The sequence below is a fragment of the Myotis brandtii genome, unplaced genomic scaffold (genome assembly GCF_000412655.1).
Source record: "Myotis brandtii unplaced genomic scaffold, ASM41265v1 scaffold230, whole genome shotgun sequence".
Classification (NCBI taxonomy): domain Eukaryota; kingdom Metazoa; phylum Chordata; class Mammalia; order Chiroptera; family Vespertilionidae; genus Myotis; species Myotis brandtii.
In genome coordinates, this window is record NW_005358650.1 from 1325087 (window position 1) to 1341984 (window position 16898).

The 16898-nt window shown below is 39.1% G+C and overlaps 1 protein-coding gene across 1 annotated transcript in view; it reads right to left on the bottom strand.

Moving 5' to 3' along the window:
- Positions 1 to 16898, bottom strand: part of LOC106726137 — a 97792-nt gene that overhangs the window by 70159 nt on the left and 10735 nt on the right. The window contains exons 3-5 of the mRNA XM_014539862.1: positions 13806 to 16112; positions 10299 to 10487; positions 3508 to 3675 (exon numbers count right to left, since the gene is read on the bottom strand). Coding sequence (XP_014395348.1) covers positions 3508 to 3675; positions 10299 to 10487; positions 13806 to 16112 — 2664 coding nt within the window. The remainder of the gene's footprint in view (positions 1 to 3507; positions 3676 to 10298; positions 10488 to 13805; positions 16113 to 16898) is intronic.

Sequence of the window (16898 nt, forward strand, 5' to 3'; positions counted from 1 at the left end):
TTAGAATGGACATCTTCCGGACGTCCTTCCAGACAAAGCCACGGTGGCAGGGGCCAAGGCAGAGGTGATTAGGGGCAATCAGGCAGGCAAGTGGTTAGGAGCCAGTGGTCCCAGATTGTGAGAGGGATGTCTGGCAGTCAGAGATCCCCCGAGGGGTTCCAGATTGGAGAGGGTGCAGGCTGGGCTGAGGGACATCCCTCCCCACTCCCCGTGCACGAATTTTGTGCACCTGGCCTCTAGTCTTTAACACGTTAAGCACCCAGTCAGTCACTGGTGACTGACACTATACTTTCCGTCCGGAAGACAAAACAGGCTGGGTGCTTAACGTGTTAATAAAGAAAGAATCATAACAAAATATAATAATAAACTTCCTGAGCCTCAGAAGTGAATTATTAGTAATAGCCCTGTTATAGGTCCCTGAGGTAATTAATTACAAAATAAGAATGCTTTATTTATTAATAAGGGCAGGGTAAATTATCATCTTAAAATTATAATTTACTAGGATTCCCTTTCATTAAAAAATAGGAATACATTAGACTTACTGTATTTTTGTATTTCACTTCTCATTTTACAGATAGATTTATATCTTTCTCTGGGTTGGATATCAAGAACATTTCTGCTTTGCAGGGTTGCATCCTCTTTAGGTTACATATTTAAAGGCTGTTACAGAATGTGCTATGTAGACAAAATATGGATAGAACTAGAAGCAATCAAGAGGTCAAAGAAAATCCTGAGAATTTAAGATAACTTAGCAGTTATACTTTGAGTGGGGAAGGACCTTAGTCCAGCTTTCTACTTTATGGGGAATCTCTTCCTTGTCATCTCTGACAGTTGCTCTAGGTGGGCGAGTCCCTAATTTTTGGGAGATATATTATCTATATATATAAAAGAGTAATATGCAAAGTGTCCCCTCGGGAGTTTGACCGGGAGACTGGGAATTCGATCGCTCGCTATGATGTGTGCTGACCACCAGAGGGCAGTGCAGAATGAATGAAGGCCCTGGCTGGCAGCCTGGGAAGGAAGGCCCCGGCTGGTAGCCAGAAGGCCCCGATTGGCCCTGGCCTAGGGACTAATTTCATGCACCGGGCCTCTAAATTATTATCAGAACATTTTTTTATGTTCTAGTTATTAGAACCTCTAGTTCTAGTTATTACATATTTACATTGTATTTTGCAGAATTTCTAAGAAGATATGCCATTATTTTAATAAAACTCCTCCCAGATATTCTGAGGTAAATCAATACTTTTAAAAAATTCAGTTTCCTATAAGAAATGACAAGGACAGTAAAAGATTAGTCAATCTGTACAAATGTGATTGGATGTGACCATATCCCTGGTCAGCTAGGGAATAAAAATATCTGATAACAACAAGGGAGCAAGCATCTCTGTCTTTAACAGTTCCCTGTAGCCTAATAGCAGAAGTCTTTCACAAACATTTACTGAGTATCTACTATGTGCCCAGGTGTTTTCCTATGCATCAGAACTGTAGTGGTGAAGACAGACAAGAGACTTTTTTCTCATGGAGTTTACATGATAAACATTGGCTGCCAAAATTGGCAAACATTCAAAGACAGGAAAGATAAAGTCTCTTTATGTGGATTCCTGAAGGAATGTTGGTCTTTCCAAAATGCCTGGGAAAAATACTGTTTTTCTGTTGTTGAAAACAGCATCTGGAAAAGCATACCAAGTTGCCGTGAAGGTATTGGTATATTCCAGCTCTAAAATTATGCCCTCTGCTCTATTCTATGCTCCTGGGAAGAGCTCTATCATTTGTTAGTACATTTCCCTTGTGGCAGTCATTTTACATGTTTGTTTGGGCTGCCAGTTACTGGATTTCAATATAACTTAAGAAGCAGAACTGGGAAATTTAAAGCTACAGAAATGTATATTTTAGCAGTCTGCAATAGGCTGGTAGCTAATCAGGGCAAAAAGGAAAATTGGAAACTATTTCTGACCTTTGTAGAAATAATTTTTAACTTCCCCACTTGTCAAAACTTCTTGCTCCCTATAGGTTATCCTCTTGATACTGTCTTCTGCTTTTGACATATTGATTACCCAACAGATATTTGTTTAATGAAGTATTTTTACCATTGATTTAAATCAAATTGTTTGTTGTTTTTCCATATAACATGAAATTGTTAAGATATAAACAATTCAATAAAATCTTTATCTGGTGAACTCAACTGTAGCAGTCTCCTGTGGGAGAAAAGACAATCAAAATGTTTTGCAACATGTCCCCTGCCCCCACCCCCCATTCAGAAGACAATTTTTTCATATTTTAAGATTTATAGTCCTGGTTTCCCTTGCCACTGTCTGGTGGGTAATGTATGACACATCTGCTGAAAAGCTACAAATAAATGCCATTGTCTTTTTCAGGGACTGGGTGGGCTCATCTTCAAGTAGTTTATCCCCTCAAATAACACTACTTTGGAATCATCTTATTAAATGTGAAAGTTAAAATACCCTAACTTTTTCTTGTGGCTCCAGCAATAGAATTTTGTAGTGATCCAAACCTTTGTTTATTTCTCCAACTTATAGAAGAGCTCTTTTAGGAAATAACGAATTGGACTTTTTTAAGGTGTAACATTTATTCTTACAAAATACATGCTGGTAGATACAAATTAGTATTGCAACATCTTAAAATACCATTAGGTTAATAAAGATGCTTTTCAGTTTAAAAATGATTGGTTTTGTCTACAAATCACCTTTCCTCCCAATCTCAATCTTCTTTATTGATCTCTCAATATCACATAGTTAAGAAAATAAGCATTTTATGTATGTAACACTTCAAATCTTCATAACCATCAGCACAACTAGCACATTCTCATGTTTCAGACTATAGACATGACAATATCAAATGCATATTCCATATATGTTAATAAAACAGGACTAGACCTATCTATAAAAGGCTAATATGCCAAGTGCCCTCTCGGGAGTTCGACCGAGTTCGATCACTTGCTATGACATGCACTGACCACCAGGGGGTGGCGTGGAATGAAGGAAGGCCCCGGCTGGCAGCCAGAAGGAAGGCACCAATTGGCCCTGATTGCCGGCCAGGCCTAGGGACCCTAACCGTGCATGAATTTCATGCACTGGGTCTCTATAAGAAAAAGACAATGCAGAAACAATAAAATGGTTATGTTTTGGTATTGGAGCAATAAATTATAATTTGTTACTTGTTTATACTCTCCAGTACATTTTTGAAAAATAGTATTTTTTACTTATAGGATGAAATAGACTTGACTCTTCCTCCATTAATCTTTACTCCAACTTTGAAATTACTTTCTATGTTTGACTGAGCTCTTAAGACAGTTTTTATTTTAATAGCTTCAGATTCTTTCACACTATTAATAAATACATTATATATGTCTATACATTTAAGCACACATACTTCTCTCCAAATGCTACACCCAGTGTGCAAGTTTGCCGACTTCAGAGACTTGCCTGGAGCCTGGTTACAGTCTCTAAGACATACACATTCATTTGATCACAATCATAGAGTCCTTACCAGCTGCAGGTCGGGGTTTTTTACTAAGGCATCTGGGGCTGTCGTCAGGATTCCCATCGTCTCCTCGAAAAATCCAGGCTGCTGAATGGAAAATCTCCGTGTAGAAACCTTTTTCCTCAATATCAACTCGAAAGCCAAAGTCCACAGAACAGCTGTCTTCTGAGATGACTGAGGAGCAGAAAAGGTGACACCATGAATTGTGCTCTGGAAAGAAGGTGAGCACACACTGATGGCCACAGTGAGAAAACAGCCAATGAATGTGTGCGGGGCGCAGCCTGTGCTGAAGGCAGAGTATCACCCTTGAAGCAAGTAGCTAAGCTGGAGAGACAATTCTCTGGGGAAGAACTTACATAATCTGAGGATATCATAAATGAAGCAGGAATTGCTTGAGGACCCTACACTGCAGGAATCAGCAAGACTACAGAAGCACAGTAAATCCTTATTATTATTATTATTATTATTATTATTATTATTTTGGTAGAAAAACTATGGGAAAATAATTGTTGTTGAGACATATATTAGTATTTAAGCATCAAGAGAATGCCACACAAGACTGAGAGTAAGCTTTACCATTCCTTTCAAAATTCCAAGCACAAGGAAAAAAATCATTATTGTCTCTCTGTGCTTCAGAGAAGGTGCAGCAACATAACCATACATTCTTAGAAAAACTCACTATGGTCTTAATGTGTAGAATAAAGTTTCATCTGACAATTTCAATCCTAGCAGTTTGGGGGTTTCTGTGTATTTGGGAGTCTCTTGGATAGTGTGGAAGTCTGTGCCAGTTAAGGAAAAGAAATTGCATTTTTATATTAGCTTCCAAGTGCTTCTTTGTGGCCCCATGCAGGAGTTCAAACATGAATAAAGTCACGCCCTAAGTCTTCCAGTCTCTCAAGAGTGCAGGATTAAGAAGCTCCATTTCATAACCAAAATGTAATTTTAAAACATCACTCATTTATGTGCATTTCTCAACTTTCTTGAAGAGGGTGGGATTTAAAGACCACAGAATGCTTCTTCAACAACAACAAACACACCTTTCTTTCTATTTCTTCTCGCATACTGTAGTTGCTCCTATGCCCGTCTCTTAACCATTGGACTTCTGCTGCAGGTCGGTTTGCTACAGCCCCTGGAAGAGTGGCGCTGCTCTCACTGGTTTCCTCTGGAGACTCGTTCCTAATGGTTCTTGTCCTGGCCCCTACATTTCTACCTCTGCTCCCCTAGCACTGGATTGAAGAGTGTAGATGCCAGCTGTTGTCCTGACACACAGATAAGTGTAACAATAGTTTTCCAGCTCCTATATTTGTTTAACTTGTGTAGAAATGGTCAGGGGTTGTTTATTCACAAAGCATAGTTTCTTGCAGTCAGAAACAATGCTTGTTCTTATAGTTTGTACACCAAATAAGATTTTTATTAGTCATTCGACACTAATCCACAGTTTAAACAGTTTCTGGTACATTCATGAATTTATTAATTTAATTTAAAATAAGTGTTCTGTCATGAGCAAGGTAAAATTTTAGGCACAATGGAGATGGAAAGATGAGAATGATATGGATCTCAGAGGAAGTAGTGATTCTGGCTATAGGGGAAGGGTAAGATTAAAGGAAGAATATCATTAGACTAGACCCTGAGGAGTGGGCAACATTTACAGGAAGATAGACATGCTATAGGGGGAAATAGGTACTGGAAAGATAGACCGTGTTGAATGACTAAATATAGTTTTGGTGTGTGGAAATAAAAGGGAAGACATATGGGAATATTACATATTAAAAAAGTTGGAATGTAAATGATATGAGAATTTTGTGGGATATCTTATTTATTGAAATAAAATTATGAACTCTTTAGAATAGAATACTTTAACTCAGGATATGGGATGCCATCTTTCGTGCATAATATTTCAAAATATTTTAAGTTTTTTTTTGGCATTTATTTTTGAATAAGTCTGAGTGTGACATTTGACTTTATATGGTAGGAAATGTCAACCCCAAATCTATATATATAAAAGCCTAATATGCAAAGTGTCCCCTCAGGAGTTTGACTGATCGGGAGTTCGATCGCTCACTATGATGTACACTGACCACCAGGGGGCGGTGCGAAATGAAGAAAGGCCCTGGCCGGCAGCTGCTAGGGACCCTACCCATGCACTAACTTTGTGCACTGGGCCTCTAGTATTATCATAATTTACTGACCCATCTTTTTGAGCTTTAAGTCTACATCCAAGATGCTTTCATACATAGCAGTTGCTAAAGTTATAGAAGCCCCAAAGGCATTTAAAGCATCTTCCCTTATTTGATTTATCTTCTATATACTTGGCCTTAAATATTCAGTTACATTTTAATATTTATGACTGTAATGTACATACATTCCTGGGCCCCTCGACTTAATGTTATTTTATTTATTTATTTTTTTTCTGAGCAGTAGCTATCCATGGTGGCTATGTAATCATCCCCTATTATGTTAAGGTCTGAGGGTGGGCCTTTAAATGATAGTGATCTTTGTTTTTAACAGCATGCATGGGACTATTAAAATAGCTCACTTATTTACAAGCAGATTTGATTATGTGGATGAGCAGTTCTCTGTTCATTCAGTTACCAAGACAGAGCTAATCAGCATCCTCTTACATAAACTGAGACATAAAACCAGTGTTAAAGTCCAGTGAAGCAGCAAGCCACACACCTGCTGCAGCTTTGAACTGCTAGATTTCTCAACAACTGTCCCTGGGGACCTTTGAGCCACGTAGCAAACATACTCAAATGTGACTTTGTCACCAAAATGTGGCTTGCTAGATGAGCTTTTTAATAAATGAAACTGTAACGCAATGAGCTCTTAATTATGTTGGCATTACTGATACTGCATTTGTACTTCTGTGCTCTTGAGAACTTTAAATACTTCCCTTATTTTTGATGTCAGAATAAAGAAATATAAAATACTTAGCTCAGTTCCAGGTGTCTTTAGACATTCTCATCTCTCAGTCATTCCACTGTACTACTTAAGGATAATAAAAACGGGTATCTAATTAAGGGAGACCCTGTTTGGACTTTCCCAGAGAGAGACCATGATCAGATTTGAATGATCCAACCAGAAGCAGTGAGTTGTTGTGTTCAGTGGCATAGACTCTGGTCAGGGTGTCTGGGTTTGAACCACCAACTATGGCCAAGTGACATTGGGCAAGTCACTTCTCCTCTCCGTGACTCAGATTCCTCATCTGGTAAAGTTAGGATCAAAGTATAGTACTTAGCTCATAGTGCTATTGGGAGAATTAATAAGCTATTGTATTATAAAACTTGGAAGAATAAGCACAATGTAATTTTTAGCTCTTATTATTAGAAATTAAAGTTCTTTTGCCTGCCTTCCTTTCCTTCTCTGTCTCCCCATCCCACACTTCGGCTTTCTTATTTCTATGCAAACTAATGTTTGAAAATACATTTCCATAATAATTTTTACAGCTGAAATAAGAAAAATGCTCTCAAGTAGCCTCACACAATTAGACCCAAATTCTTACCACAGCTGTTGGTGACACTGGAGTCATTTGAGATTCTGAAAATCAGAGCCTGCAGGCCCTTCTGACTTCAGTTTGTAGCCTTCAGGTTATTGACCTGGTGAGCCTTAGTCAGCACTCCCACAGCCTAGATGGATTGATCAGCTGTGCCCACGTACGTAACTATGTCATTCCTAATGTCTTTTCCAGTTATCATGGAGCAAGTCAGAGCTGAATGAGATTAACAGACTGAACAGCACCAGCTGTAATGATGCTCAATAAAGCTGTCAGGTTCCAAGTCACGGATTAGTAGCATATCCTGACTCTATAAATGACATAAAATTTAAACCACACATTAAACAATGCTGGCTCCAGCAGCTCTTAGTGAAGTGCAGTCTCTCCTAAAAAGCTGCTGAAGAAATACAGCATGCCTCTTGTGTCTGGGGCTTAGATAAACTACAAAATAAAATAGCAGATGGTTCCATTCCCTTAAGTCCAATGTAAAACAAATTGTTAGTATAAATTTCGATTAAAAACAGAAGTCATCTCAAAGAAAACACAACCATTATTTTAATCAAAATGATTGTGTAATTTTGGCCTGAAATTTGAATTGGTGCAAGTTATCCAGCTGATTCCAGGGGTTGTTTCAAGTGGGCACTGGTAAATGTTTAACATTAGAGTTCCCAAAAGGAAGATAAAAAAGCCCTGATGTGTAGTGCTTGCCAGTTTCTGTGGTACATACTCCCATCATGGCCCATTTCAAGCTCCCAGCCTGATGCTACTGAATTGCAGTGTCAGAAAAAAAAAAACGTGCACAGTTGGCTACCGTGAACCACTGTGGGCTGATTCTTGCACACCTACACTTGTGTCAAGAAATGCAAAATGGACATGAATGTCTAAGAGCACTAGTAGAGGCAGACTTGTCCATAAAACAAAGGAGGAAATGGACTTGGACTGAAAGGGTCCAGAAACCTGACAGACTCTGTGAACTAGAAAGAACGGGTCCTGTAGGAGGAAGAGCTGAAAACATGGGAAAATGGTCCTTTTCTCTAGGCCACGAGAAGATCATCTGTGGTTAATCAGACTGAACAAAGCTTCCGTTCAGTCTGTTTAGTTTAGATCAATCATAAATAGTTCCAGGTAATAATGGAAGCTATTGCCATGAGCAATAAAAATGTTTTCTACATGTAAAATTTTGCTTCTGTTTTTCTTATTTATCATCAAACTGTTCTTCCCTCAGATTCTTCCTTCTTAGTTTTTAAGATGGCTTAGTTCTGATTACTGTAGGGTTGATTAATTGTTGAACACTTTGATAATTTTGTTTACATGGGTTTAGAGGTATGAACTGCAGTTGAATTGTCTGCAGTACAAAGGAGAGGAATTTCAAGAGTCCAAGGAAAAACCCAGAAAGGAGAAAATAGAACTCAAGGAATACGGGTATCATATGAGGAAAGCAGGGCTATAAAGGGCCTCCTTGGGTGCCTGAAGCGCAGCACAGGGGCCTTTGAAGTGCTGTGGCATCTAAAGAAGGTTTCAAAATTGTTTGCTGTGGAGTATGTGATGTATGTCCTCCTGAACCTCTCCTTTGGTGTCGTTAGGAGATCTCTGTCTCTCTGACTATTGCTTTTGTGTAACTATATTCTTCGGGGAGGATCCGGAATAGTAGGGCTAGTGGCTATTGTATCTGACTTACATGCATAACACAAGATTTGTATTCTTCGGTGAAAAGACAGAAAATTTCCAGATTGCAAGTTTATCAAACAAAAGGTCAAGAAACACTTGAATGGCACTTCAAGGATATTGCTGTCTAGGAAATCCAGTTTGGGGAATCCATCTTAGTGAAATTTCAACTACTTAGTCACCTTAAGACTGAGGAAGTTTTGAGTACACTGAGAACAAAACCTCTAATTCTCGATAAAATAGACTTTGCCTCCCCCACCACCCCCGAGACATTTCCAATGCTCTGTGGAGGGGGCTTCCTCCCTTATCTCTGAAAGCAATAAACCATTCTGTCTGCACATGGTGCAGTGTTGCTGATGTCTGGTCATTGCTGTGATACAGTGGTTCTCAACCTTCCTAATGCCGTGACCCTTTAACACAGTTCCTCATGTTGTGGTGACCCCCAACCATAAAATTATTTTCGTTGCTACTTCGTAACTGTAATTTTGCTACTGTTATGAATCGTAATGTAAATATCTGATATGCAGGATGTATTTCCATTGTTACAAATTGAACATAATTAAAGCATAGTGATTAATCACAAAAACAACATGTAATTATATATGTGTTTTCTGATGGTCTTAGGCGACCCCTGTGAAAGGGTCGTTCGACCCCCAAAGGGGTCGAGACCCATAGGTTGAGAACCGCTGCTGTAATATGAAAACAGAGCACTGGGGTAGCATAGGCTGTGGCACAAAATAGATGGCACACTCAAATGAGTAATTTACAGACAATTTAATAAAAATACCACTTACAAAGTGTGGATAAGATGTAAGGAAGTCAGGTGTGATATAGTAAAATTAAGACTAGTCCACTTAACACTGAAGAGGTAAGAGGAGGGAGCAGGTACCAATGACCAGAACCAGAACCACAGAAGGCAGCGTGGAGGGGCATTTTACAGCAGTGCGGCTTTAGGGACACAAACAGCCCTTGGCACACCACAGGGAGAGGTCTGAGGCAAAGTCTGATTTTATTGAGGATTAGAAATTGGGTTTAAGGCAGGTCTTTCAAAGTGAGACCTTGATTAGGACTAAGTCAGAATCACGAGTTACAGACATGGCAAGGTGAGGCTTTTGAGGGTTTCAAAGAGACTATGGAAATAAATGATCTGTTGGCATTTTCTGTTGCAAATCTGATGGCTTGGGGGACGGGTGAGTTTCTGTAATGAACAATACAAATATTTGCCTAGTCAAGAGCCTCCTGGAAAGTAAAGTTGTGTTGATAAAAGCCTTAGAATAAGGTCATGCAATGTAGCCTAAGATGTTTGGGAATATGTGGTTCTGGGCCTCAGTGTCCAAGACCTCACTCTCCTCACTCCCTCCAGCTCCTGCTGATCTTCCCTGTTGATTAAGCCCAACAAAATTATCCCCTTGAAATAGTCCATAGAGGTAAGACTCCTGGGGCAGGAAGTGAAAAAGCAAGTTACAGGGGCAAAGGGAAGCTATTTGCTAGTGTGGGTTTGAGATAGTGGAATAAGTACAAACGTCCATTTTGACAGGAATGCTAGAAAACATACATGTGGATAGGTCCTAAGTCCTGTAGGTTCAGTAAGTCATTGAGTTTCTTCTGGTTTTGGAAAAGAAAGTAATTGTCTACTCACTGGATCCTTCCGTGATGTTGCTGGCGAATGAACTTCCCCCGGCTGAGCTGCTGCTTTTGCCATCTTTGAATTGCTGCCTCCTCCTGGCCCACTGGTCTATTGCTTCCTCCTGGGAACCATCACTGGCCCTTGTTCCTCTTGGAGGCAATTCCTGGGGTAACTTGAGGCTATTTATTTGCAAATTCCAATCTAGATTAAACCACATTATATAGGAAAAGGTAGAATTTCAAATATTCTAATATTTAAAACAGAATCACTGGAGGCTAGAATTAGAATCATTTCATTTACCTTCTTCATGATTCACTTTTTAAGCTTGTATTGCTTAAAAAATAAGAATCATATAATTGAAAAATCCAGTTACATAGGAAAGGGGGATCACCATGCATTGCCTCAGTTGGATTCAATTCAACAGATATTTCTTGGGCAGCAGTAGTATACACAATACTATATTAATTAGTTACTCCGGAGGAGCAAAGTGCAAATAAATTGTTAATTATGTCCTCTGAATTCTCAATAAGAAGACAAGATATGATTACCTGAATTAGTTATATTATAATCTATGATAAGTTTACTATTGAACTCAAGTCCTTTATGGTTTGACTTCCATGAATCACAAGAATAAAAATTTCATGATACTTTTCTTGCTGCATATGTTGGTTCAAAATGAGAAAAAGAGGGAAAAAAGCCAGAGTGCATGAAAGTCTTGAAAATTTTATATTTGAATAGATAACAATAACTTTTAAATAAATATCAATTACAACTTTAAAACTTCTGCCTTCTGTCCTCATAAGCTGAGATACTGTGTATTAATTAAAAGAAAGAAAATTACAAATAAACTAATTATAATACAAGCAAATTTTAAGAAAATACTGGTAACTAATAGAGTGAAATAAAATTACTCAAATAGCGGAGCATGTAATACCTAGAAAGTAATTTGATAGGTTAGGATTGGTTAAGATTGTACTTGCTTTAACTTTTTGGTACTATATGAAAAGGTAAACATCAATTTTAAAAAAGACCAACTCTTAACCTTTACTTTTATTCTATTCCCAGGAGCAGAGGAGTTTTTAAAACTTGATCTTTATAAATTAAGCTCTAACTTATCAGTATCAAAGTTTGTTCCCAGACCTATTTAAATAATAAATAGGATATATCCATGAATAAATCATCTTCTTTATTTTAATGTATAACTATTAGTGATCCATTTGCATAATAATTTAAATTTCACTTGTCAGGGCTAAAGACACAGAAGGGAGGGAAAGTCATTATACAGTCCTCTAATTTTCCAAAACTCTGCTGTTGACTCCTACCTCTTCCCTAGAAAGAAATAGGGTGACAGAAAAATGACATTCGTTCTGTAATAGTTATTACTGTTTCCACTGTAATTGAATACTTCAATCTGAGAGTGAATTGAATCTATATCTAGTTTCCACTTGCTGCCTACTTGGTCTACAGCTATGAACAAGATGGCTTTTTATCCTCTGGAACTTGACAGAGTGGTGGAACTTTAAAAAAGGCCACAGAACTGGCCTCTGGCCGTTTTATCCGATGTCCCTGTAGTTCCTCTATTTGTAGAGATAGAGAGTCCAGGTTGATTCTGAAGGCATCCATAAGAAGAATAATTTTCTAATGTCAAATATTTTACATTTAAAACTGATTGTTTTCTGAAATTGCTGGAGAAAAAAGAAGTTTGCTGGGCCTAGGGAAGTGTGTGATGGAAATATGGCCCTGGGATGTGGTGGGAAAAGCGTTTGTCTAGGATATCTGCTTATATACTCACATGAGAAGAAAATATGGGCCCTGCAGTATGTCTCATAGTTTGATTTGAGAACCGCTTGTAATGCCCACAGAATGCAAAGCACTCCCATTGTCCTGCTTGTTAGTTGTATAATCTCACGTTTGCAAAAGCGTAGAAGGTAATTTGGTCCACCCACCCTTTGTATGCTTAAAAACTTCTACAAGATTTTGAAAAAGTAGTCATTCAGTCTAAGCTTGAACACTTCCCAGACTCAAATTTGCTACCCGTTTACTACTTGAATCAGCATAACCCTTGAATACTTCAAGCTGGGGGAAGAGGAGTTACAGAAACAGTCTTTTGATGGATCACAGTAACATAGGGAACCCATCGCTGCAATTGTTCACCAGATGAGACAATTTCAAAGCCTATTGAGGTGCAATATCAGCTTTGGGAGGATTCTGACTTGAGTTACTGATCTTCTTAAGGAAGTATGTTTTACTGGAAGAGGCAGTCCAAGGAGAGGCACATAGGAAAAATATTCATCTAGGTGAGCAGGTGTCTACTCTACAAGACACAGTGCTCTTATTGCAGGTCTGCTTCTTGAAGACCTAAATAATCGTGGGCTGAGCCCAATGCTGGGATTCATTCGATTCACTTGGTATCTGAGGGTATGTTGGCACTGGGGAGCAGTCATGTAACTGAAGGATCTTAGCCTTAGGGTGCTCATCTTAAGCTGGTGACTGTATAGATTTTGTGTTGTTTTAGGGCATTTATTCTCCATACAATAAATTTCACATTTTATGCCAACATTTATGTAATTGTCCTTTTTATATTTTTACTTTAACTTCTAAAGTTTTTAAATTCTATTTAAAAATTAGGAATAGAACAATAGCAAAGAAAAGAGGGCTTCTCAAAGTTTCATCATTCCAAATTGCATTTTTGAACAGTTAGGAATGTTACTGGCAGTATAGGAATGTTTATTTGTTCAAGATATAATTTAATATACAATGTGTCATAATGCTAACACTAAATATAAAATATTTTGGACTTACTGAGAAAAACAACAAGGGGTCTTAATGAAGTGACCAAAATGGTATAGTATGGACCCAAGATTGAAAGCAGACAGGCGGTATTATATACTTAGGAAAGAGCTTCCATCTCAGCCCTCTTGAGGCCTGGAGAGTTTCTGGGTTTTATCAATGGTTTGAGCAAGGCCAACCAATGCACAAGGGAGGTCAGAGGTCTGCTTGAGTTCAGAGGCCCCGGGGACAGCTGGGTCAGGATTAGCCATAGCCATTTCTGGTTTGTGTCCTTTGCTTCAATTGCTATTCCACATGGCCTCCGGAGACATGTATACCACACTCTGCAACACCACAGCAAGGCTTAAAAACACATTTTATCACAAACACATTTTTCCTATTCTTCTAAACATGCTTAGCTTGCAAGAAGGAAAGAATTGGTAGATTTTTTAAGAGTGGCAAAAGGCTAATGTCTCCTACAAAATTGATTTGGCAATACATCAACCTTTTAAAGAGAAATTGATTTTTTTCTTACTTTATATTAAACTGTAGCCTTGGTAATTTTGTTATGCACTTTTATGGGTGGGGTGGTTGATATATGCTTGCCCATATTCATTTAACTCTAAAATACTCAATATATCTTCAGCAATAAAGAAAAAATATTCAAAGCAATAAAAAAGCCCTCCCATTAAGACTTTCTAAAGCTCAAACATGTAAAAATGAAGTAAAGGATTCTGTATAGCACTGCACCTTTCAAAGCCTTCTGTTTCGGAGGGGAATGCAGTATGTCCATTTGGTGATAGTAAGTTTCCTTTTTATCTCCTTCAGCATTTGGCCTCATGGATGCAATGCTTTGGCACTCTGCTGCCTCCTGTGTAAAGCTGGTTAGTCCCAGGGTTATTTCATCTTGCTTACTGTATGGGTCTGCATCACTGGTCAGTGGTTTCTCAGTAAGAAACAGATTATCTGCAGCACACACTGCAGAGTTGAACTCAGCAGTGTTTGGTGGAAATTTCATTTGAAAACAGGCTTCACCATGATTCTCATTTGGTAGGTCTTCAAATTCTCTGTGGCATGTAGTCTTTACCACTGGCCTTATGAGGAGCTCGTCTTTTTCAACATTTCCCCCAAAGCTGGGTGGCTCTTTAAGGTGTTTTATTACCATGGGACAATTAGAATCAACCATGCTTTCTTTATCATTTTGAATAATTAATCTTTGCTCTAACTCATCAGTTATTGAGGTCACGGCTGACACTTCTGTGTTGCTGGGGGCTGCCATCTCTGCATGACTTGCCTGGATCCCTGTTTGACTCCATTCCACAGAGCTGTGGCTACTACTGTTGAGTGGGCTCCCAGCAGCAAGCCCGCCAGAGGACGCACGGCTGAGACTTGGACACTGAGTACTCTTCGTTTCCAGTAGTTGCTGCATGTGTGTATGAGAGTCGCTATGTAAAGTGGCTGTTGTGAAGTCTCTGCCAGTCCCATCAGCGTGCTCTTCCTCATAGTCTACCACACACTCAGCACCGAGACCAAAGGGAAATGCATGCCCAGGGGTTTCCTTAGGTTCTGAATGTCCGCTGGCCCCGGCGGGTGGACGGGATGGAATGGACGGCTTCACAGTATTTTGACTGGGAGGGAAAGATTTGCACTTTGAGTTCTCACCGTCGTCTGCAGGTGGAATTTTGCTGCCTTTGCCATAAATGCTGGCTGCCTTTGCTCCTGTGTGCTTCCCATTCAGAGGAGATGAAGAATAAAAGTCAGAGTCTTGGCCACGTTGGACTGGAGAGATGCTAGTAATGGTACTTGGCAAATAATTTCTTCCTCCTGTGCTTTGCTGCCTGTATGAGTCTGCTGTGATATTTTCTGGGATATCAAAGTTGACTTTTCTATCCTCAAAAGGCATTTTCCTTAAGTCTGCGTTACTTAAACTTGTGGTCTTTAGGGCATCACGTGAAGTAGGAAAAACATTTCTGAGGAGAGCCTCCGCTTCAAAGAAATGTTTCTTTTGCGAGGTGTTCCGATTAATTTTAGAGTCCTTCTGCTGAGAGATGGCAGATTCTAACTCGCAGTCATCTAAGACTGAAAACAGCCTGTCAGGCTTATTCTTCCTCTCGGGGGTTGAGCACAGAGAAACCACAGCTGTGTCAGGATTCACCTCCTTCTGGACAGCAGACAGAGCAGGAGGAGAGGCGTGCAAAGGGTCCGGACTCCGATGCTTGTTTCCAAGCCGCCCCTTTTCAGGCAGCCTGACACCAGGCTGTGCAGAAGACCTGGGAGGTTCTTTAGTGGTGCGATCGGAGGAAGCGTTCCCGTATTTAGCTGTCTTCCCCCTTCTTTTAGGATGAGTGATATTAACCATTATATTCTGTTTCTTACTCACGTATTTAACTTTAATTCCTTTCCCTACAGTGCTGACCTCCAGCGAGGAGCTCTCAGTCCTGGCGGCTTCTCCTTCATGTTTGGACGGAGCCTCCGATTTTATTTCTTCTATCGATATATTCCTGTACCTATAAGAGCAGCTTCTAGAAGGGTAACATCTTGGAATATGTCTGACAGAGTAACACTGGTGACATTTGGGACATCTCTTTTTTGTTGGGAACTGTATTTCTGTTTTAGAGAAAAATCTGTTCTTGTTTGCCACTTGAACATTAAAATCCCCATATTTTACTTCTGTAATAATTTTGCCTTTTCCTTGTTTAGAGCCTTCCACTGTGTTTGGGAAATCCTGTAGAGTAATTTTTCCTGATAATGATCCTTCACAGTCATTAAACATGATCGCTGGTAAGACTTTCTTTAGTTGATGAGAAATGGATGGAGAAGAATCATCAGTTTCCTTTTCCCTACTTTTGCTGTCCGAGGGAGGTTGCTTCTTATCTTTAGGGAGAAAAGAGGAATTCTGCTTTCCATTCATAGAAGCAGATGTACGCTCATCTCCATTTCCCTTAGATTTCCCTAATGTCCTAGTTTGATGAGACACAGCCTCTGAGGTGTCTCCTTTGACCTTTTCCAGACTTTTTACATTTTTTTGGCATGCTTGATTAGCAGGCTGAGGTTCACCTAAAGATGAAACAGGGGAAAAGTTTCTATTCAGTGTATATCTTTTGTAAATATTTTGAATAACATTTCATGGTATTCCCCACAACATGCATTTCTAATAAACATCTTATTTTAAATCAATTATCTTAGAATGCAAAATATCACTTGGTCTGGGATTACGAGAGGGCGCAGGCCAGGCTGAGGGACCTCACCCGTGCATGAATCCATGCACTGGGCCTCTAGTAGTTTTAATAAATTGATTAAGCTAAAAATTTTAAAGGATTATTTATAAATTTACTTGAAATGTTCTTAATTTAAATGTGATTATATATATATATACTTATATATTTTTAATATAAAATATAAAAACAAACATATAAACACTTATATGAAGAGTAAATACATAAATTCTCTTCAACTGAAAAAAGAAAAATATTCCACTAAAATTTGGCTAGAGGTGGCATAGAAGTATGGGCTACAGAAAAAGAATTGCTGTTTCAGAATCAAATAAAGAATCATAGGTTTAGGAATCATAACTTCCCAAACTTCAGGAGAGGTATACAGACTTCTGATTTGACAATGTGCTCTCCAAGAGCACTGGACTTCCGTGAAGAGTCTAACTGTTCCCATCTGCTGCTCTTCTAGTCCGAGGGAATGGCCTTTTTCACCACAAGTACTGAAACAGTGTCCAGCAGGTCTGGCTATAACAGCCGTGGGCAAACTACGGCCTGCAGGCCGGATGCGGCCCGTTTGAAATGAATAAAACTAAAAAAAAAAAAGACCGTAACCCTTTTATGTAATGATGTT